Source organism: Centroberyx gerrardi, chromosome 14, assembly GCF_048128805.1.
Source record: "Centroberyx gerrardi isolate f3 chromosome 14, fCenGer3.hap1.cur.20231027, whole genome shotgun sequence".
NCBI lineage: Eukaryota > Metazoa > Chordata > Actinopteri > Beryciformes > Berycidae > Centroberyx > Centroberyx gerrardi.
Window position 1 is genome coordinate 28,918,842 of NC_136010.1, and position 23,392 is coordinate 28,942,233.

The 23,392-nt window shown below is 39.6% G+C and overlaps 2 protein-coding genes across 2 annotated transcripts; one reads left to right on the plus strand and one right to left on the minus strand.

Moving 5' to 3' along the window:
* Window positions 1-14: 14 nt before the first annotated feature.
* On the minus strand, window positions 15-12,993 carry mapk13 (mitogen-activated protein kinase 13). The gene is made up of 12 exons (XM_071916720.2): window positions 12,783-12,993; window positions 9,725-9,854; window positions 9,408-9,466; window positions 8,275-8,380; window positions 7,520-7,549; window positions 6,017-6,064; window positions 4,856-4,970; window positions 3,943-4,014; window positions 3,541-3,620; window positions 2,215-2,293; window positions 1,158-1,331; window positions 15-335 (listed from the first exon to the last, which is right to left on the minus strand). Exons 1-12 carry the CDS (start codon window positions 12,893-12,895, stop codon window positions 250-252), a joined length of 1,092 nt encoding a protein of 363 aa, XP_071772821.1. The 5' UTR covers window positions 12,896-12,993; the 3' UTR covers window positions 15-249.
* A 3,665-nt stretch (window positions 12,994-16,658) lies between these two features.
* LOC139912382 (alpha-N-acetylgalactosaminide alpha-2,6-sialyltransferase 2-like) lies at window positions 16,659-21,411 on the plus strand. The gene is made up of 9 exons (XM_071900160.2): window positions 16,659-16,797; window positions 17,068-17,419; window positions 17,771-17,933; window positions 18,256-18,418; window positions 19,004-19,142; window positions 19,239-19,342; window positions 19,467-19,550; window positions 19,660-19,759; window positions 20,182-21,411. Exons 1-9 carry the CDS (start codon window positions 16,694-16,696, stop codon window positions 20,374-20,376), a joined length of 1,404 nt encoding a protein of 467 aa, XP_071756261.2. The 5' UTR covers window positions 16,659-16,693; the 3' UTR covers window positions 20,377-21,411.
* Window positions 21,412-23,392: the final 1,981 nt, after the last annotated feature.

Sequence of the window (23,392 nt, forward strand, 5' to 3'; positions counted from 1 at the left end):
CTCCACAAAACATACCTTGTCTTATCCTTTAATGGAAAAATACAATCGCACAGTAAGACTTACATTAAATCCTGGGACATTTGGTCGCAATAAACCTTTGCAAGACGTTTCACTGATAGGGAATGCAGGCGGGTGAGCGGCAATCTACATTTAGAAAATAAAAGTCTCAATGGATACAAAATGCAAGGGCACCATTGGCTGTATACTATGTTGGTTTGGGGCATCGGGGGTTACATGACGTTCGTGGGGTTACTGAGACATAGTCAATGTGTTTTTCCTCTTGGAGTCTCGCCGTGGGAACGGCACAAAGCTCTTCACCTCTCTGAAACATAACCCTGTGGGCAAAAGGGTCAAAACACATGCATCAATAACATATCCACCACTGCAATTATCATTTGAATTTGTGTTGAATTTGTGTTGCAAACGGCAGTTCAAAGCTATCTGAACACATTTTTCTATTTCATAAATCACTGACTCATTGACACACATTCTGCACATTCTGTATATATGCTATAAAATCACATTCTTGTTTTCTTCATATTCTCAAATCCTTTTCATTTGTCATATACTGCATATATAGTGATATTTTCCCCCACTTATTTCATACTGCATTTATTTCATATTTTTAGTATATTTTAATATTGTACATATCCTGCGTGAATTTTTCCTTTGTCTCAGTAAGTTCCACTGCTGTTATTTTGCACACCCTCAATATAATCCACACTTTTTCTCATACTTTTCATTCATACATTTCTACTTAAAATGTTCTAGTTAAGTCTTTTTTTCTTCGTTTTTTTGTTTTTTGTTAATGCACTTGTACGTCAAAGTTAAGTTTTCATATTTAGTAATCCATACTTATATAAGCAATCAATACTGTAAGTTAAGAACTGTAAATGACAGCTTTAAGTATATCCATATCTCAAAGTACTCCATACTCTTTTCCATACTTCACACTCTTATCGTGTTCTCCACATGCAGAAATTGTCAGCTGCATATGTTCATATCACCAAAATTGCTCATAATTGATTTTTAGGTTAATATTCTCTTTTTTCTTGGCTGTATCTTGTTACTATCTGCGGCTGCAACAACCCAATTTCCCCACGGGGAACCATTCATTCCATCTAATCTCTCTTCGTTTATTTGGATTCTTCACTCACGCTTCCACTCTTCCAGGGCCAGCGTGGCGTTGTCGCGGCTGTCGTCGTACGGCTCGGGCTCAGGCGTGTCCTGCGGGTCCCTCAGGCTGTCAAAGTACGGGTGCTCCAGAGCCAGCTCAGCCGTGGGCCTCTCGTCTCCATCCAGAACCAGCATCTTCTCTAGCAGGTCAATAGCTGCAACCGGATGGTGGTAATAGAATAAAGCAACATGTTGAACAAACTTCAAAATCCATCAAATTAAAGAAATCTAAATATTCTATGTATAAAAGCATTTATATTCTCACATTAGCTCAATGGAAGGTTTCTCCAACCTTTTGAACATTGAGAGTTTTTGTTTCTTGCATATTAATGTCACAATTTTTGAACATGTACATGTATGTAAACCTCATATTTCTTGAACAATATGACACACCAATGCAAAGAATTACTTCCATCCCATTATTCCTATCAAATAATAACAGAGAGGAGTGTCCCATCCCCAATAATTCAGTCCCCATAGATTCGCCCTATTTGACTAAAAACAATTCTGGTGTTAGTATGGACACTGGCAGGAAATCTTCTCCACATAGAAAGTGACGAATTGAAACAATAGTGAAATTCAAACTGTCTCCTAAATCGTTTGGCAGCTGACCCTGCTGCCAAACGATTTTTTTCACCATCTGTACCCCTACCAGTCACTAAGAAGAAGACATTTAGGTCTAAGGAGTGCACAGTTTACTGATGTAACATGTATATCCTTCAAACTGTCAAACAGTTATCAAACAGTTTCAAATTCAAAGTTTCCTTGCATTTTCTGTTGACGCAGTTTGAGTTTCGGTAGGTGTCGCTCTTTTCTTTGTCTGTTCAGCCATGGTGGCTATCACTGCTCGGCTCATGCTAACTACCCAGTTCTTCTTCTATTTTTTCCAAACCAACTGGAATCATAAAACAGATCATTTCCTGTGCACCAGAGAAAAAAGAGCATGGTGCTCAGCAAACCTTGGATAAAGGTTAAAAAAAACAAGAATTTGTGGCCCACATGAGCTCAGAAACAGGGATTCCTGCTGGTTGAACTCACCCTGTACACTGGCTCTAGGGAACAACGTAGAGAAGTCCTTTCTGGGAAAGCGAGGGAGGGACTTGACATAACTTCTGGCCTGTTTTCAAGACAATAATATAAAAAAAACAAAACAAAACATTTGTCAACTTCATTCATCAAAGCCAATACGCGGGATCTAAACAGTTCTGACTTTTGATTGCTGGTTAAACGATTGTACGATTGAATCGACTGAATCAATTGTTCATGCCTGCTTCAAAATGGCGGTGCTCAGGGCAAATGTTTACTTTGAGATTTTGTTTGAGATAGTGGAAGATATGTTCGCATTAGCAGACAAAATGGAAGCAATTAGTCATTCTTCTGTTGAAGATAGACCTCTCTGAAGCATTTAGCAATGACATCGGCCCTCTGTGACACTGATGAATGCTGTACCTGCAAACCTGGAGGAACGTCTGCGGTGAATCAGGCTGCATTATAGCAGCTCTAACAGTAACACTCGCCCTGGACGCCCATCTTTTGACGTTCCTGCTGAATCACTTAACAATTCTTGAGCTTGAAATTTCATGAAACAGCCTTGTACCTAGGTAGCTGCTTCCTGAAGTAACTCAGGGCAACTTTTGGAAGCCATCACTTTATAATAATTTAGAATAATTTAGTGCACAAAAGTCGATGGCTTGAGACTGCAGCCGGTGAAGGCGTTGTAAAATTCAACCCATCATTCAGCTGTCTGACTTTGACGGATATATTTATTTAATTTATGTGCCACACACTGAAATAAATACATAAATAAATAAATAGATAGATAAATAATTACATAATATAGATTTCATTGATTGGCTATCTATAAATTAAATTATTTGACAATGCATTTAGTTGTTTATGCTGACATTTCACAATTTAATTATTTATTCATTTATTTAATATTATATATTTAATTTAGTAGGGTAGACCGATGTAAAACTGGATATCAGTGTCATCCACCTCTGATGTGATGGATATGATGTAGTTTTTATTGATTACATATTTACTAGAATTGATCAATACGACACTGGCTGTCTACGGGACGCCCTTAACCTGAACTGATTCTCATGCAACGTTTCCATCCGATTCAACACAAATATGAAAGTCCATGGATGTTATTTTAGTGTCCCATTGTCTAAATGCTTGCTCAGAGGCTTTTCCCTGACGAGAATAAAATTCTGGAGGAAATATTGAATACATGTCATTTTTCGGAAGACTTAAAGATATTGAATATCGGCACAAAATGTCAGCTCTTGGCAGTATCAATCCAAAAAAAAAAAACCATATCAGTTGAACCCTAGTTTCATGACACATGTTTTGTCCTACCTCGGGACTGTCCAGCTTCTGTACGAATTCTGGTCCAGGTATTCCAGTCACTTTCATGATCTGAGTCAGCTGGTCCATGTCTGATGGACAGGTTACAATCAAGGATATTTAAACTTGGGGTGTCCTGGTGGCTCAGTGGTCTAAGGCGCATACCATGTACCTGTACCGTCCAGGGTTCAAATCCGTCCCAGGACCTTTGTCATATTTCACCCCTCCCTCTCCCATCTTTCCCCTATGTCTACTGTTATTTGTCCAATAAAGCAGAAATCCCTTAAAATAATCTAAAAAATGTATATATAGATATGTGGTCATAGATACTCTGTGTACAGACTAGTGACATATGATTCATATCACCTCAAAATGTAGGACTCCAGCAAACAGACAAGGCAGATAAAAGGATACAGTCTTTCCCTTTGAAAAGGGTTTTTCCATTGATCATTTCTGCCATGATACAGCCCACAGACCAGATATCCACTGGAATAAACACCAAAGAAAAATACATCAGTGAGAAACACATCACTAAGAGTGTACTGAGTTTTGCTCTGGGGAGTAGGAATGAGGAAGGCAGCTTATATACCAGAGCTAACTGCCTATTCCTGGTAGAGAAGAATCTATTGTACCATCCACTCTGGCAAGTACTTGGTGAGTAATACAATCCTATGAAGGGTGTAAACTTGCTAGCGTTGCTTTCTGTGCCATATTCCATTCTGTAGACTGCAGACTGTTTACAAAATGAAATATTATCTCCTAAGGAAAGATTATAAATCCTAGGAAAATCGATTCCATAGCAGTGACAGCTCAGTCATTGACTCTCCGCTCTGTAGCGCTGCTGTCAGACCAATCAGTGTCAACTTTTCACAGATTAAGCTTTATTGTCACCCATGCAATTTTGAAATTCCATAATGGATTTCAGATGCGTTTAATGCACCATATGATTATGAAAATTTGCTGAACCCATAAAGGACCATTTAAAACTCCACTTTAAAGAGTAACTAAACCCCAAGCCCAAATCTGTGGTGAAGCCTGATACCTAATGGTGAAAAGTAGGGTACTGTACTGGCCATCTGCTATAGGCTGATCTTTGGTGCCAGGTGATGTCACCTTCTATCGAGTATAACAGGTGGTGACATCACTTGGCACCCAAACCCAACCACTTGGATTTGGGGTTTAGTTACTCTTTAAGAGAGAAATTGCTAAAACTGGAGTTGGGATGTTTTCACATGACAACAGCAAACAGTTCCGGCACTGCTCAGCTAGCCCAGCAGACAACAGTGAGGTCGGAGGTGAGAATGTGTAACAGCTGTGATTGTCTTGCCAGTCTGGGTGTAGTGCATCCAGTTCAAAATGACCTCAGGCGCCCGGTACCACCGGGTCACCACATAGCCCGTCATCTCAGCGTCAGCACTGCGAGCCAGCCCGAAGTCCAGGATCTGCATCGAGAGCACAGATCTGATCACAATCTGCAACCTTAACACTACAAAACCAAACCCCTTCATTTTATCCCTGAAATGTCCTTAATTTCTCCTTTACATAAACATGAATTATCCATTAAAAACAAAGCTTTAATAAAGTAAGGTTAGTATCATGGGTTTATAAGGGTTTATTCATGGGTTGATTCACAGACACTAGTAATTAAGGGATTTTTCAGGCCTTTTGTGCAGGTTTACAGGGTTATTAAGTGGAAATGAATGGAAAAGTTCCTGTCTCCCTGCAATTTTAATTCAATTAGAAAGTAAGGAGTCAAGATTAAGGGGATGTTTAAGGTGGTTTCAATGGGCTCTCCTCCATTAATAACTCCCTTAATTAATTTTAAGGGGATTTTGCATGAATTAAGGGGTGAATTAATGGAAAATACATGAAAATGTAAGGTTATTTTATGGGATTACTGGTTGGACTTGGCGTCGTTTGATAATTTGTTTTACAGTGCAAACAGATACATGCCTGGACACTATGTATTTATGCATGGCCATCTGGTAGATATGTAAATATGATGCATGCTGGCACATCATGTATATTGCTATAAATTCATATATCTGCTTTCTGCAGTTTTCCTGGATCCCTCTCAGTGTTCCATGCTGTGTAGACTGTTACATTTAATGGTTCCGGCATTTAATACTATATGCATATTGATAATTTTATGTTTTATAACATTATGTTTACACATACTTCCATTTACATATATATAAATATAACACATTCTTTTTATTTTGTAATATACATTTTTGTAAGTAAGTAAATCCAGTTTTGTTAATAATCCATAGTCTTTCCCATATTTCCCACCCAGTCTACTTAACGTGTTCAAACTGGAGGCTGCATATATTTACATAACCCCACAATTGCTTTTGAGTCTATAATTTATTTTTCTTTCCTGTCTTTCCTTTCTTTCCTACTTTTGCTGCTACAACAACCCAGTGTCCCCACAGGGATCATTAAAGTTTCATCTTATTTTTCTAATGTAATCCTCCGAGGCACAAACCTTCAACTCGCAGTCTTGGTTTACGGCCAAGTTTCCAGGCTTAAGGTCCTGCAAAAGAAAATGAGTTGAATGATGGTCACATATGGCAGCACATTGTTAACAGTAAATTATAGTGTGTAGTATCAAATCTGAGACTAAAAGTGCCGATACTTGTAGTCGCTGTAGTCTAAAATGGTTCGTTTGTTGTTCTCAACACCTTAAATACTGTGGGGATTTTAAACAGGGTGACTCAAGCATAAGCTAACGATGGTGTCATTCATAAATTGTTAGTAAGTGATGATAACATCTTCTATTACCACAGTAATAGCAGGGTATCATACTGCATTTTAAGGACTGAGTGTGCAGGACCATGTCACACACACACACACACACACACACACACACACACACATACACACACACACACACACACACACACACACACACACACACACACACACACACATTCAATTACCTAAGATGCAGAAGATAACCACCAGAGACACTAGTCATTAAATACCAACATTTCTTTCAAGTTCATAACTAAAGCTGCACACTGGCAGCCCCAGATGGCAGCAAGAGCTAACTGTCTGAAAATTCTGAAATTCAATACCCAGAAATCCGGTACGGTGACAACAGTAAACGTCACTCAGCACACTCATGTTTACCAACCCGGCCGGTCTGTGATGCTTTACACCAAAGATACCAAAGAGACAAGAGAGGAAAAAAGATCTAATGTTGGTGACAGCCCCACTTTGTGATTTAGCCTGGTGTATTTTTACATACAAATCTCGCCTAGAGCAGCTTTAACTTAAGTCATACAATGCCCCAGTTTTCTATTATGGTTCAACCGACTGCTGATATCTGATATTTTGTGCTGATATTCAGTATCTTTTAAGTTGCCTATTTTCATACCAAAAAAATCCAAAAATAAGCTTTCAGTGTTTATTCTTGTCAGGGTGGAAAAGCCTCAGAAACAACATTTAGACCATGGGACACTAAAACTCTCCATTGAAACCTGGGATATTACTACTAACTACTAATAAGGTTCAGGTCTTCCCATAGACAACCGGTGTAGTAATGATCAATTCTACAATGAATATGTAATCAATAAAACTGCATAATATCCCTCATATCAGAGGTGGACGATACTGAATGGACCAAATCTGATCAGATTTTTAGACCGATATCTGACTGACATATCGGCAAACTGGTCTATCAGTCCAACCCTGCTTCCTGTAACCCACACATACACCGATCCGGCTGGCACGGCTGGAGCAGGGTGTGTCCTAACATCTCTAGACACGCAGCCAGACACCGGAGAACAGTCTACTTATCGTACCTGTTAGGGCAGGGTTAGTAAGTGACTCAACAACAATGATCGATTGAAGCAGCATTCTCATGCTTCTCTGCAACGCAGGGGAAAAAAGGCAAGTCTGCCATCTGGGCCGGGAAAGTGTATCAACCATTGTTGCTTGTTCTTTACAGTGGCTGTAAAAGTAAAACAAATGTACTCCCACTTACCCTGTGGATGATGCCAGCCTTGTGAATGTACTGCAGGAAACAGAAACATTTTAGAATAACAGTAAAGACATCAAAACTATGAAATAACACAAATGGAATTATGCACCGACCAAAAAAAGTGTGAAACAAATCAAAACTAGCTTATATTTTAGATTCTTTAAAGTAGCCGCCCTTTGCCTTGATGGAAAGGCAAAGGCTTTGGAAAGAAATTCATACATAAGATCAACTTCATTATTTATATTTGTCTAAGACACACATTTCAAGCATTTAAGCATAAGCCTTTAGATCAAAATGGCTTTAAGATTATGAAAAACATAATCAATGAGGTGTCCCCAAACTTTTGATTGACAGTGTATCTTTTCATAAAGGTATTAATCTGTTTTCAAATATCCTACATCAGCTTGACTCTACTTATGTAAGGTGTAAACTGAGTTTAAGTGGGTTTACCCTCCACTACATCCCTCATTATATGTTTATATTCACTATTCTCACTGTAATCACATTAGAAAATTCCATGCATTATAATGTATTGTGCATTATAGTATCTTAAATATGTTATGAATCTGGTATGACTGTGTTATATGATTACCTGAGAACGTATTCAATCAGTTTTTGGCACACAGTGTGTATAACAGGATATGACATCATGCTCTAATTATAGTTATTATAGTGTATTATAGTTGATTATGACGCCTTATGGGCAACCCTGATGGTAAAGTGTTACTGTTTTCTGACTATTTCTCCCTCCTGCTCACCCTGAGTCCACATAGCATCTGGTAGACGAGAAACTGGACCCTGTCTTCTGAAAGATGACCTCGCACCTTCGACAGGTCGGTAAACATGTAGGGCATCACCAGGTAGCTGGGGAAAAGAGAGAGGAGGGAGAGAGAGAGAGAGAGAGAGAGAGAGAGAGAATGGGAAAGATATGGACAATCACTACACTAGAGCTTTACTCAGTCGAAAGCAAAACGACTGCAAAAGTAAAAGCTTTTATTGGCCTCTGTAAGCTCTCCCACTGTTATTCTACAAACCCTCTTCATGCTGTAATCCGTGCCTCTTCATACTTCCATTCAGGCATTTCGGTAGCTTAGTGCTGAAATTGGCAGTTGTGTATGTTTATACAAACCCCCGTTAACATAAACCTCAAAATATTCTATTTTTCTTAGCTGCATCCTTAACATTTTGCTGCTGCAACAGCCTAATATCTTTAGTTTCATCTAGTTTTTGTTCTCTGTTCTTTAGCCACATATTCATGTTTTTCAGTGTGAAATCCATGTTGCAAAGTGGATAATTTGACAGCAAAACCAACTTTAGCTCACTGTCCTAATGCTTACATTATTAACTGTATCTGTATTGTGTTATGATTAAGTGTAGAAGCTACTTAAAGGGTTCCTACTCATTCATACCCTTCATTTTTAAAATTCCAGACTTTCTAGGCCACCTCACTCTATAACTGGACATTCACAATAAATCACTAAGGGTTAGAAAAATCACTATAGGAAATGTGTCATCATTTGTGTATCCGTGCAGCACAACCTTTGCTTCCCACACTTTTCCAGACCGGGAAATGACCAAATACCATTTTCCATCCTTTTTCAGACTTCTAGAATCAGGTTGGGATTATTTTAACTGTGATTGTGTCCAGCTGATCTAACTGCAGTGTCAGTTGGTAGACTATTCTGAACCTTTTGAAAACATGAGGTTTCTCAGATCCCTCCCGAACCTGGCTCTCCTATTGTTTGGCCGGCAAAACAGAAATCAATACCTGTTCCCTGCGGTCCCGCAGCGATACAGGTATTTCTGCAGGTGAACGCTATATCTGCACATCATCAGAGGCGCTCTCTGCCTCTGCCTGAGGGGGTTTTCTATCGGGGCGATAAATACTCACAAGTCCTGGAAGTCGTCCAGGCCCGAGGCTGGCGTAAACACATCGAGAAGTCCTATCACCTGGTGGGAATGGAAGAGGAAGGTGACAAATACGGGCACCACGAATACACGGGAACAGAAGTGTGTGAGTGAAATGTTCATGCTCATTCATCTTTGGAAGTTACGGTATATCATAATCTCTGAAACGTGATGATTGTGTTATTACAGGCAGAGAAACACACAGTATGTCATGTGCAGAGAGTGAGTTTTCAATCAACACTAGGGTTTGTTAATGTTCAGGGAGAAACCTTTGCAGTGTGGTGGGTCTGAGCGCCTCACGTTTTCATGCTTCATGTGCTTGAGCAGTCGGAGCTCCCGGTAGGCCCTCTTGGCGAAGATCTCCGATTGGAACGGCCTGTGGAGTTTCTTGATGGCCACTTTCTCTTTCGTCTTCTCGTTTATTGTTGAGCTGTGACACATAACGGAATAACTAGTAAGTACACACCAGCATTACGAATGTGACCATATATTGTGTTTTTATTGCAAAAGTCCCAGAAATTTGCACACCAAATTTCAAATCATAAGAGTATCGAGTGTATAATGAGCAGACTGGGTGACAGAGAATTACATCAGCATCGTCTAAGACAGTGGTTCCCAAAGTGAGGTTGGGGGGCACCCGGGGGGGCCATTGAGGGGGTTGCAAGCGGTTCCCAGCAAAATAAGGAATAGTTTAAAGCTGCACAAGGATTTTTATGCATCAGCCTAAATCACAAAGTGCAGCTGCAACAGAAAAGAGCATCCCATCCCATCCCCGCTAATTGAGACATTATAGATTTACCCTATTTAGCCAAATGAAATGCTGGTGTCGGGTGCGGTCACTTCTCTGTCCACTGTGAAGTGAAGGATCGAAGCTTCAGCTACAGCAGCGAGTGCGCACTCTGTCTCACTGACATTAGCCATTAGATGATAACTGTTTTTTAGCCGTTACTATGAAACTAACAGAGGTAGAGACTTGATTCCAAATCCTAAAGGTATGTTTGCAGGGTCAAGAAATCAATTTAACGCAAAATTGAAGTGATAGGAATGATGTGTTTGGGTGTAACAGCAAGTTGGAGAATTACGTGTTGGTGGAGGTTTATGCTCTATGAGGACCTTCTTGTTTAACTACAATTATCTCACTCTTTTGATGTTAGAGCAGTGGATGATAGAGGGATGTCTATTCTGATTGGAGGTTTCACTCTCTCTCTCTACCAACTGTATAGACAGTTGTCCAGCTCTGTATGAAAATCATATCCAACAGCAAATGTCATCTCAGACAGAGGCATGTGGGATGCGATCTGTGATTTAATGTGTCTAAATGTAAACGCTTGGCAACCCCCGATCGGAGGCAACATGTGTGCGGTGATCTGCGGGGCACCGAGTCGTAGGAGGGAAGGCTTGTCAGTCTATTTGGAGCTGCATCCACCGACACAGATTGCACACGCCACTTGTGCACGGTGTTACGGACAATGTCGATCCACCAAAGTAGGCCGGTACATCTCATACATAGCATTGAAACTCTGTTGTTTTGTGCTGGTTTATTATTTTTCTTCTCTCCCTACGTTTTCACAGCTTCCCATGAGATGGTTTATGACAGAGGCAGGAAATTTGGCAAAAAAATAGTTCCCCCGTTAAAGGTGAAGTATTTGATGGCAATGGCTTTTTGGAAAAAACGGTTTTTATACAAAGGCTTTCTCAGTACTAAACTTGCAGCATTGTATTAGTCAGCCTACATACACAAATGATCTGTAAACCAGCTCAATCGGATAAACAACACCGCAGCGATGAGGCAATAAAGTGAAGATTGGGTGTGGCCTAACACAAAACTGGCCATAACTCAGTGACCGTTTTTCTAACTGACACAAAACTTGGAATATGTCTTCAGCCGGGTTCGTCAACCATGTCTGCACCGGCATTCCAAAATCATGCCATACAATCACGCTACAATTTACAAAAAATGTTATCTCATAATCTGGATGACGAAATCTCATTCAATTTGGTATACATGCTCTTGCACTAAATGCAAAATATTTGGTTTGGTTGTGATTGATCTCTATGCCATAATATATAATAGCGTATATAGTTTGTAGATCAACGTGCATTTGTATGATGTTAGTATGAAACGTGGCAGCCTTGTGTGTAAAGGCATCTCAAACATATGTACAAGTATGCACTTTGACCCATAGGGTGCGCTACAGTCACATGTCATGTTCTAAAGGCCATACACAAAACTTGGTTCCCATATCTAACTGTCCATGCCCTGCAGATTTGCCACTGGACCACCAAAGTCTCATTTTGCATTTTATGAAAAACTGGTTTTCTTTGGCCTGATACCAAACTTGCACCATAGCATTAGTAGATCTAGATACACAAATGATCTACAGATCAATTGGATAAACAACATGGCAACTACAAATCAATGAAAGTGAAAATGGGCGTGTCCAATCTATGAATTTGCTTAAGCAAATTTCACAAAGTTTGATGTATGCAGATTGCACATACATCAAACTTCTTATTTGATGGATGTCCATGTCATTGAAGGTTGTGAGTGCCAGTAGGTCTCTGTTAACTATTCCCATACAGCACTTTAACATTGCATTTATGGCTTGAACCTGTATAACATGCATTTCTATAAAATAAACGGACATACAAGACCATATATGTACACTGTAGTCTGACATATCTGTGTTTAAATGAATTCATTTGTATTTTTACAAACCGATTTAAACCATTTAATCTATTGCAAAATATATATATCTTGGCATTAGATATATTAAAATATATTCCATGTCAAATGTCATATTTCTATACCATGTATGTAAATACATGTAAATGCATGTTGAAACAGGCTATATAAAGTATATATGAACATATAGGCTTATATAGATTGTATATGTTGTATATAGTGTACATATAGAGTATGTACATACATATGGTTAAAAGATGCATTATTTCTAATATTTATGTGGTTTCCGTATATGTCAACACATACCACGTATGTAAATGTATACATGAAAGTGGCCATTTTTGCAATATCGACATACATTAAGATCTCATCCATATAATATATTGTACAAATATGTACATATATGGTTCTAAAGATACCAGATTTTTAATATATGTGGTCTCCATATATGTCAACATACGTCGTTAAAAAGTATGCAGATGTAGTTTTTGGATATGGGTTAATAATGTCATCAGTGCTGGCCGTGCTGACACAGGATGTAAACCAAGGCCCTATAGGCTGTGTGCTGTATGCAGGCGGCGTAACGAGTCTACTACGAAACGCTGCATCACGCCGTTCGGTCCCAACGACAACACACTTCATGCAATGTAAATGAAATGACAGGTCACTTACCACACAGAGCCGTACGCTCCTGTCCCTATTTGTTTCAGCCGTGTGTATTTCTCCGGGACTTCCCATACCGTGCTGTTGATTTCCTCACGGGAGAAATGTGCCTGAGCTTCCATGTTGGAGATTTCGTATAAAAAAAAAATCGGAGAAGGCGAAGCGAGAAAATACTTCTCCTCCCCTTCTCCTGAACGCCTGTCAGCAGTCACTTGTTGAAAAGGTAAAGCAAAAACACAAGGCTCAAGCTGGACGAGACAAACATGTAAAACTTCCGGGTAGGATTTTCAAATTAAAGTCCAAATGTGACTTCCGGTTATGACATTCAAAATAAAAGTCAATCACGAACAAGTGTTGCACCCACAGAATTTCAATGGATTCAAATTCTGTGGTTGCGCCTTTTTTGAAATGATGCAAAGTGCCAAAGTGAAAATAAAAAATACACTGCAAAAAAGACAGGATTAAGGAAATAAAATGGCATTTATTAGTGGAAAATGTTATGGTAGTGGACATCCTTCCAAGTCATCTGGTATAGTCATGCAGTATATTTATTACATCATGCATAATGTCAATATAGCTATGAATATATGCTATGAAAAGGACACATTGGAAAAAACAATTGTATTTTACTTAACTGTAATGTAACTGTAATGTAACCTAATTGTCAAGTATTGATTATGTATATATACAGTATATATATACGAATACGCATTTATTATTATAATTATTATTATTATTATTATTATTGTTATTTGCATTTGCATTTTTGCACTGTCTCTATAGTTTCTATGTTATGCACACTATTTTTTTTTTTATCTTATTACCTCTTCTCTTTTATTATCTTATTGTACTTATTGTACTTGTTTTCCTTGGTACTGTTCTGCCAGTTGCTGCTGTGGCACCTGAATTTCCCCAAGGGGATTAATAAAGTGCTATCTTATCTTATCTTATCTTAATTTTAGCTTGTATCCAGACAAATTATCTTAGGCAGATAATTTTGGTAATTTGAGTACATCTTACTGGATTCATATGAGAATTATTTATTTTTATTTATCAAACAAGTTTACTTAAATCTTGAAACAAGATACTTTTCAAGACAATTTCCCTTGTTTCAAGCAAAGTCATTTATTTTATATATAACATCTGGACTAAGCTTGATGGATACAAACTAAAATTACTTGCCGAGCTTTTAATTTTCACAGAGTACATTTAAGGAGGAATCTATGGTAAATGAAAATACAATTGCTGTTTTTTCCCCCAAAATGTCCTTTCCATGTAGTATGTAGTATATTCATGATTTGTACGAATGTCTTCTTTACCTTTAAAATGGAGTTAACTCATAGCAGCTGCAGTTCTACACTGCTCCTATACTGCAAAAAATGCCCATCTTAAGTAATTTAGTCTCTTATTCAGTCTCAGGAATTTTCTAGAAACAAGTGTCAATATGCTGAAACAAGGCAGATCATTCTGCTAGTATCAAGAAAATTATAATTGATTGAAACGAATTGATTTGCACTGGAAACAAGTGACAGTATCTCGCCCCACTGCCAGATTTTTGCACTTGTTTTAAGAAAAATAAAATGTTTAGACTCAATACTTGTTAAGATGAATATTTCTGCAGTATAAAATGGGGCCTCCACGACCAAGCGTAAGCCAACCTTTTATTTTGAAGGCACAATTGGTTGATTTCCGGTCTTATTCTGGCTTTCTCCGGTTAGCTTGACGCAGTTCCACAATATTGTATTGTACAGTCACTCTATTAGACAATATGTTAAGTGTGTGCATGTTTCCCCTTTGCAGAAACACTCTACTGATAATGAAACGCTTCATCCCCCCCTGTGGAAAACAAGCAAACGACTATGAAGTATAGTGCAGAAATCATGAGATTCCTGGTGTGAGAAACCACAGGACTTGCTTGCTAAAACATGTCAATATGACTCGATTTTCTCCCGCCCACACATAGTAGGTGGTACTTGTCATGAATAATTACTGTACATTGCCAATAGTTTGTGAATCATGACGGCTCACAGCGGGACATTCATGTTCACAGACACAGACATGACAACATGTAATTTAGGCCTCAAGATTTAGAGTTTTTATACAACTACATCTAAGTTTATTATCATATTCTAAACCCCTGCTTTGTTGATTCATAACCCTTCACAGCCTTATCCTGCTCTTGTACTATTATGACAGGAATGCTGCATTCACACAGCCACATGTTATTCCTGTAGCTTAGGACACAGCAGGTCAATATTTGTGAAGAGGAACAACGCTCTGAAAGCTAGAAAAGCCAGAACATCAAGACTGAAATCTGTGATGTCATCTGATACACAACCTGGAGCTGCTCCACCGGCAGCCAATGAGAGACTGACCTTGTGGATTCATACAAGTATTTTCATTTGACATCTTTTTACAGTGGTAGGCCTACTACCAGCTCTCAACCAGGAAATAGACCTATTATTCTCCCTTTCCAGTATCACATCGCAGATCATGGGTCGAATAAACTCAGTTCCCCTTGTTCAATTTTGACTTCAGCAGTGATTTTTGGCAGCGCTCATCAGTTCTGTCGCAGCCGTTGCCACAGATGTCGATTCTAAAGTGGCCATGAAGCGACCAGCATACTGTGCTTATCTGTTCCTACCTACCCGCTGCCAATGCTGCTTATCATTATTGGCTGCATATGCAGTGTTTGGCTGGATGCGGCATGGCTTTTCTTTGGTTTTGCTGCACCATGAGCTTCCTATGGAAGCCCATTCCCGCCACTCAATGAAATAAAAAACAACTCAATTGTGAGTTTTTTTCTCGCAATTGTGAATTTGTGGAATTCTGACTTTTTTTTTTTGCGAAAGAAAAAAAAAGTCGGAATTCAGAGATATAAAGTGAGAATTCTGAGAAATAAAGTGAGAATTCTGAGAAATAAAGTTGAGCATTCTGAGATATAAAGTGAGAATTCTGAGAAATAAAGTCACAATTGCAAGAAAAAAACTCACAATTCAGTCATTTTTTATTTTATTGAGTGACGGGAAGCTTTCACTGTGTACATCTTCATCATGTTTGTGGAATTGCCAATATTCCAAATCCCACCACTCCCATTTCCCTCTTGCATCTTTCCTTCCAGAGTTTTCCTTGTCTTATGGGCCTAGGTGGTAAAATCACTATGGAGATGGTAGGTAGAGCTTAAAGTAACATGTTTTAGCCTGTTGTTACACTCATGCAGACAATGCAGGCTCCACTCTTCCTTGTTGTGATGCATCTTGTGATTGTGCTCAATACCTATGAGCCCTAACCAAGGACTATTCCATTATACCAAGTACAAACTCCATACACCCATTCTACCCAAGTTCCGCAGAACCACACATTATAATCCACTCAGCAATATTCAAGACCAACCACCCATCTTTATGTTTCATATTGTTTGTTTGTTTGTTTTGTTGTTGTTCCATCCACCTGTCACCCAAAGTCCAGTCCACATGGAAAAAAAACCCAAAGCAGCTGCATCTATTGAAACCCAGAGCAGACATTACTAGCTACCCCTCTGTAAATAAGGACTAAAAGGCATTAAGGACTATTTCTATTAGTTTTATGTACTAATAAAAGCAATAAATATGATGCATTTATGACATGATTTTTTAAGAGGAGGATGAAGAGTTAAAGACTCTTCATCTGTGGTAGGTGTGGCACCTGTAAAGCTGGTCCTTTATCAAACCATCTTCATTAACTATCTGTGTGTGTGTGTGTGTATGTGTATGCGCCTGATGATTGTGCACTTTATTTTCGGCTCTGTTCTTGCGTATGAATTTACTGGAATTCACCGTGGCAGGGTGTGGACAGGATACTGGAGCCATTCCCACCTGGACTCATTTCTCCAACAGAACTCGGTGCGTTCAGTTCTGCGGACAAAGCCTCTATCTCGAGGTATGGCGTTTCAACATTTCAGGAGAATTTTCCCTGTCCTGTTGGCGGTCTCGGTCGGCATCACGCTTTACATGCTGTCATGGGAATTTATATCGCAAAGAATCAGGTAGGTTGTTGAAAGATTGTAATACTGTGTCGAAAAGCGTTTCCAGAGGGAGATGGGTAATTAAAAAATGGAAGGTGATAAGAGAGACTAATATATACAGTTGAACATTGGACACAGTGACAATTTTCTGGTGAATCAATAGCCAATGCTGGTATCAATATTTTCTTTGAGCACATGTTGAGTGAATCAGTCTCATGTTTAGAGGCATGTGCAGTTGCTTAGAATAAAGGATATTTGACTAATGCTGCTGTTTTGCATCTATCTGTCAAGTTTACAATTCAGATGGACTGTTATCTCAGGGGAAACCGAACACAGAGGCAACACAGACGGGTCGGTTGTTCTGTATACGTCCGTAATCTCAGATAAAAAAGACAACTTCACTTCAGCTGCTGTGCTGAACGCGACAAACCAAACCAAAACCATCTCCGATGCGATGAAAACGCACCTACTGACACAGCTGACAATGGATAAAACGGCCAAGAGGGACGGCAGCACTACACCTGGAGCTGCAGGTTCCCTCAAGGAGACTCCCATGCCTATCCTCTTCAAAAAGGACTTTAAGAAACTGCCTCAGTGGGATTTTGAGGATGTGTATACCCAGGATGCCCAACCCAGACAGACAGTACGCAGACTATAGCAAGACCCTTGCAGTATTAAAACATGGGAATGGGTAAACATGGCTGATATCTTCTGGCAAAGTGCTTGTGTGGTGTGACCCGCTTGTATTTGTTTTTCAGCTTGCCTCTGTAACCCTAACCCTCCGATTATAATCAATGCCTCTTCCTTCAATCAGTCAGTGAATCAAACTGCATTTATGTGACGATTGACCCATCCTCTCTTTCTCCACTGTATGGAGCTCTCACCCAATCAGTAGGTTTAACCAAATAAGTATGATGACTAACACATTTTTTAATTTCACTTTTTTCCTGTTAGGATGAATAGATTCATGTAGTATTTTCTTTGGCACTCTCAGACCTGTCCCCAGCCTCTGCAGAAGACCGAGGATCCGAGCTTTAAGCAGGCTTTCATTCCCAATGTGCGTTTGTTCATGCACAAAGACCGTCTCGACATGAGCGAGTGGAACAGACTTGCCCATTTCAACAACCCCTTTGGTTTCATGCAGTACAAACACGACGGTAGGGGGGTGTGTGTGTTTGTTGTGCGTGTCTGCAAATTGCAGTATTGCATAGTTAAACTCTTAAAAGAGGTGCGTGTGCTGTGTATTTTAATTTAAAGAGTAGCTATTGGCTGGTCTTTGTGCCAGGTGATGTCACCACCTGTTGTACTCTATAGAAGGTGACATCACCTGGCACCAAAGACCAGCCAATAGCAGATGGCCAGTTCAGTACCCTACTGTTCGCCATTAGGTGTCAGGCTTCACCACAGATTTGGGTTTGGGGTTTAGTTACTCTTTACGCAGGCTATGTATTCATTTGTATGTTTTGCTTGGGTTTGCAGACGTGAAGGCAGCTGTGGATTTGATCCCAAAGCCGAAGGAGCCACTAGTCCTCCCCAGAGGCGATGGTGACGGCTGTGTGCGCTGCGCTGTGGTGGGCACCGCTGGGATCCTCTACGGCTCTGGCATGGGGAAGGAGATAGACGCACACGATTATGTGTTTCGGTAAGAGGGGCACGGGAAAATACGAGGGAGGGAACACTGCCAAACCATTAGATTGTGTTGTTGTTTCTCTCTGTTGGGACCACTCCCTCTAATTCTGAATTCTGAATATTTGTCAAGGTAATAAAAAATGATTGAAACATGACAGAGTAAAGGTTTGCGTTTCAGTCAATTTATCATAACAAATTTTCCCAAATTTTTTAAATGTACCAATAAGACTGACCGGCACTATTTATTTATTTTCTTTTGATTTCACCTGGCCTGGCAAGAGGTTAGCTTCTTGGAGGAAAGGGGAGGAGATCAAAAGCACTAGAGTCACACCACAATGTAAATACATGATGGCACTTACATTATGTTCATATATGTCTAGGTCCTGTATTGACCAAGCCAAACACATATTCTAACATGGGAGGTGCTCTTCACCACAAACAAAGAGGACATAATTGGACCTATTCATATTACCCAGAACATATGGGTGTATTTGGCATGTAATGTGGCTCTGTGAGTGTTTTGGGCCAAGGAAAATCCCTGTGCATGTTGTGTTGACATCTCAAAGTAATTTTGACGCTCTGACCCTCTTTCCGGCAGGATGAACGGTGCGGTCACGAAGGGTTACGAGGAAGACGTAGGGAACAAAACGTCCGTATACGTTCACACGGCCCACTCCATCACGACATCACTGTACATTTTCAAGCGCTACGGATTCACCAAGATCCCACACGATGAGGTACTGAAGTTTTTCACGCTCAGCCACACACACACACACACACACACACACACATACACACTGCCAAACACGTCTATCCTCCTCTTCCTTTCGCAGGGTATAAAGCATGTGATGATTCCTGAGGGTATGAGGGATTTCCAGTGGCTGCAGGGTCTTCTCAGTAGACAAAGAGTCCACAGTGGACAGTACCACTCCTTACGGTGAACATCTACCCTATACACATTATTAGTAGAGGGAGTAACACACACACACACACTGACCCACCTCTCATCATTTCACCACACTGGCCGGGTGATTACTGAGTATTGTGTCTTTACCTTCCAGGCCGTGGACATATTACGCTGGACAGTTTGACGAGAGCCGCTTCTATGTTCTGCACCCAGACTTTCTCAGATATGTGCGGAACAGGTCAGCCTCCTTTCACGTTTAATCCTACGCAAACTTGCTTCATAGATTTGTGTCTATTAGGCTGTTCAATATGTGTGTGTGTGTGTGTGTGTGTGCTCATTGCCCACAGGTTCTTGAAGTCTTCAGTCCTCAATGGTAGGAACTGGCCTATAGTCAGACCGACCAACGGGGCATTCACTCTCTTCCTGGCTCTGCATACCTGTGACGTGGTAAGTTAACATTACTTAAGGATGTCAACATGCCTCCTAATTAGCACTGCCTAGTTTGGTTACCATGGTGAACGATACAAAAACCTATGAGCAATATCAATCAATCTCAGTATTCATATACTGAATGTCAAAGACTCTAGATTGTTATACTTAGCAAGTCTATTTGGTTTGATTTAATCTCGGTCTCCTCTCTCTCTCTCTCTCTCTCTCTCTCTCTCTCGCTCTGTCTCTCTCAGGTCATACTTTAACAAGTCTCTTTGATTTGATTTAATCTCAGTCTCCTCTCTCTCTCTCTCTGTCTCTCTCTCTCTCTCTCTCCCTCTCTCTCAGGTCATACTTTAGCAAGTCTATTTGATTTGATTTAATCTCAGTCTCCTCTCTCTCTCTCTGTCTCTCTCTCTCTCTCTCTCTCTCTCTCTCAGGTGGATGCATATGGATTCATGACAGAGGACTACAGTAAATACCCCAACTACTATGTGGAAAAGCATGCTAAAACCAAAGTCATCTTCTACGTCAACCATGACCTCATAATGGAAATGAAGACATGGCAACAACTGCACAACGCTAAAATCATGAGGCTTTATCAAAGGAAAGACCCGGGGAGAGAAGCAAAATGACACACTGGGGATGTAGTGGCATCAGACCTGAGTCACACTGTAACTACTTCTTAGTATTTGTTGGAATGCTAAGAAGTAGTTATAGTATTAGTAGAAGTAGTATTCCTGCTTGGAATACCAGGTAGGTGGGGTTTTCCACATAGGACAAAACAACAAGTGCAAGGAAGTTTAGACATTCACACTTATTTGAAGGTGTATTATTTACTATTTTATATACTATTTTTTTTAAGTGTTTTGGTGGTGTTTTTGCTTTGCAGTAGTATTTTCAAATGCAGGATTGAAACAGTGAAAAGGGAAGAATTGCGACAACAACCCGGAAGTGAATATTGTAGCTACTCCCATCATACCTTGCGCCATAATATGATAAATAATAGTATGTTTTCATATATTTCCCAGCACAACATATTCTTTCATGAACGCATCTGGACTGATACAACATGAGTTTCAATTAAGTTTTTGATTAACTGTGGTTCAAAAGAAAAGTGTCCACAGCATTATCAGTAGGTACAGGCAGTTGTAGAACTAAGATAAGATAAGATAGCACTTTTTTTTATCCCCTTGGGGAAATTCGGGTGCCACAGCAGCAACTGGCAGAATAGTACCAAGGAAAACAAGTACAGGAAGATAATAAAAGAAAAGAGGTAATAAGATAAAATAAAGGTAATGTACATAATATAAAACTATAGAGACAGTGCAAATAATGCAATAATAATAATAATTGCGTATACATATATATATATATAGACTGTATATATATACACATAGTCAATAGTCAGGAGTTCAGTTATTAGCTGCACTTCTAGGAACCGATGAGTGCACCATCTCTCCCTCCTCCCCCTGGATGGTGACAGGGGGCCTCCTGCTCCTTCTGAAGTCCACCACCAGCTCCTATTCGTTAAACTGTTCGCTTAGCAGTAGTCAAACTTTCTTAGTTCTTATATTTTAGAATTGTGTGAGTATTGTGTGAAATAAGACACTACTGTAATGGTGTTTTTCTTGATATTAAAGCTTTGGTAATTCATGGACTATAAATGATCCCATCTGCACAGCATGTTGATTTCTTGTTTCTCATCTCATGGTTGTCTTTTTAGTAGTATTCATCAAATAATTGATTTGCTAAATTATCTGTGATAGGCTATATCTGTATTGTTTTAGCTCTGACTAACATTGCCTTCACATGGGCCTTATACGATTTTATAAATACAGTAGACTTTGATTAGTCTTCAGAGTGCAGATATCGTTCACATTTTAAGCCAGGCCTAATTTGCTAAAGATTCCCAGAGCTGTGATCTGTCATGACGATGACAGATCACAGTCAGAAGTCGTGTGATTCCGTTCAAATACTTTGTCAGAAATTATAAGCATTCTTTTGCTCATCAGGCATGTAACAACTTTTAGTTTTAACTGATTAATTAACCAAAAGTTGTATCTTTGTATATCTAAGAGGACAACATAGGCTATGGACACTCAAAGACACTTAACATCAAAGGCAAGTAAAACATAAAACAATATAAATTTGGGATTACACAGTAGGGAGATTACTAGATTACTAGAAAACTAAATAAATAATAATAATTAAAAAAAAATAGCAACATAGCACAGCATAGACTACTAAAAAATAACATGTAATAATACAATCCAGCAGTTTTACCATCTCTTGCTGACATGCTTTCCACCATGGAAGTATTATATTAATTATAATTATATTATTATAATACACCACCTAGATATTAGATGTATCATTCATTAATCTGAGAGGTAAGATCACAGGTTCAGGTTAACTGCCTTGCTTAAAGGCACTTGTTCAGCACCTTAGATAGAAGACCAGCATCCACCCAGTTGGCAGCTCAAACTGGGATACACCCGTGCCAGTGCTTGATAACAAACCAGTGACTCTCTGGCATCTGGTCAGCTTGTTTTATACCATGAACATTTCAAATAAACATAACCTGATGTAAATTCCTCTGTAGAGTTTGAGTAATGCTCTCATACTCTGGATTTAGCATTTGTATCAGCAGCTGCTACCTGGTCAATCCTGCTTTCCTTCACTGTCTTGTTGACAGTGACCTTGACCCACTGTAGGTTATATTGGTAAAATGATGCTCCTGATATTTGACAGCTTTGAACATGTTCACAAACTGGCTGTTAGGGCCTTACTGACTGCAAGTCCATCTAAAAACAACCAAACAACTATTGGGTTCAGTCTCTGCAGTAACAGCTGCCTGGATCGTGTGGCGGAGACGATGACGATGGTTTCTGTATCCTTAAATGTTCTTCAGTCTTGTTAAACCTCTGCAAACCTCCAATGTGAATACCGGTAATAATGGAATTTACTAGATTCAAACATCGCTTGTCATGTGAAAACCTTGTATCTCCAAAATATCAACTTTTCAGGAACTAAGAAAAAACAGCCTTGTTTTTTAGCTTCACCATCATGCATTTTTCAAATTTCCAAAGGGTTTTGAAAGTCTTTCATAAGCACCAAGAGCCATATAATTTATTCAACCCATAGAGCAGCATGTAATCCTTCAACTGAATGAGTGACATGGTCTTCACATGATAACAACATGCAATTCCTGTATGATAATTTCTTCATTTTGCATTGCTTCAATTAACAATAAATGAAAATAATTGACTGACATGGACTGATTGCAATGCAGGATTGAATTTATTTTTTGCAGAGGGGACTTCAGTCCTTCTGTTTCCTCGGCTGCATAGCAACAGAGTGTTTTAAACAGCCGGTGGAAGAAGCGTCGGACTCTCTTCTTCTTGGTCTTTTTTACCTCTGAAAAGTAAAAGAGCAAAGTCAATGCCTCAGTTCATCTTGGTGGAAGTATTAGCTACAGTGTGACCTGATGAAGAACTCCTACCTGATGTGGTGTCTGCTCAATGCCAACCAGGCTGCTGCTCAAGCCTTCCTGGACTGGAGTAATGGCAGGAGCTTCAGTAGGGAGGTTCAGAGGAACCAGAGGAGCTTCAGTAGGGAGGCTCAGAGGAACCAGAGGAGCTTCAGCAG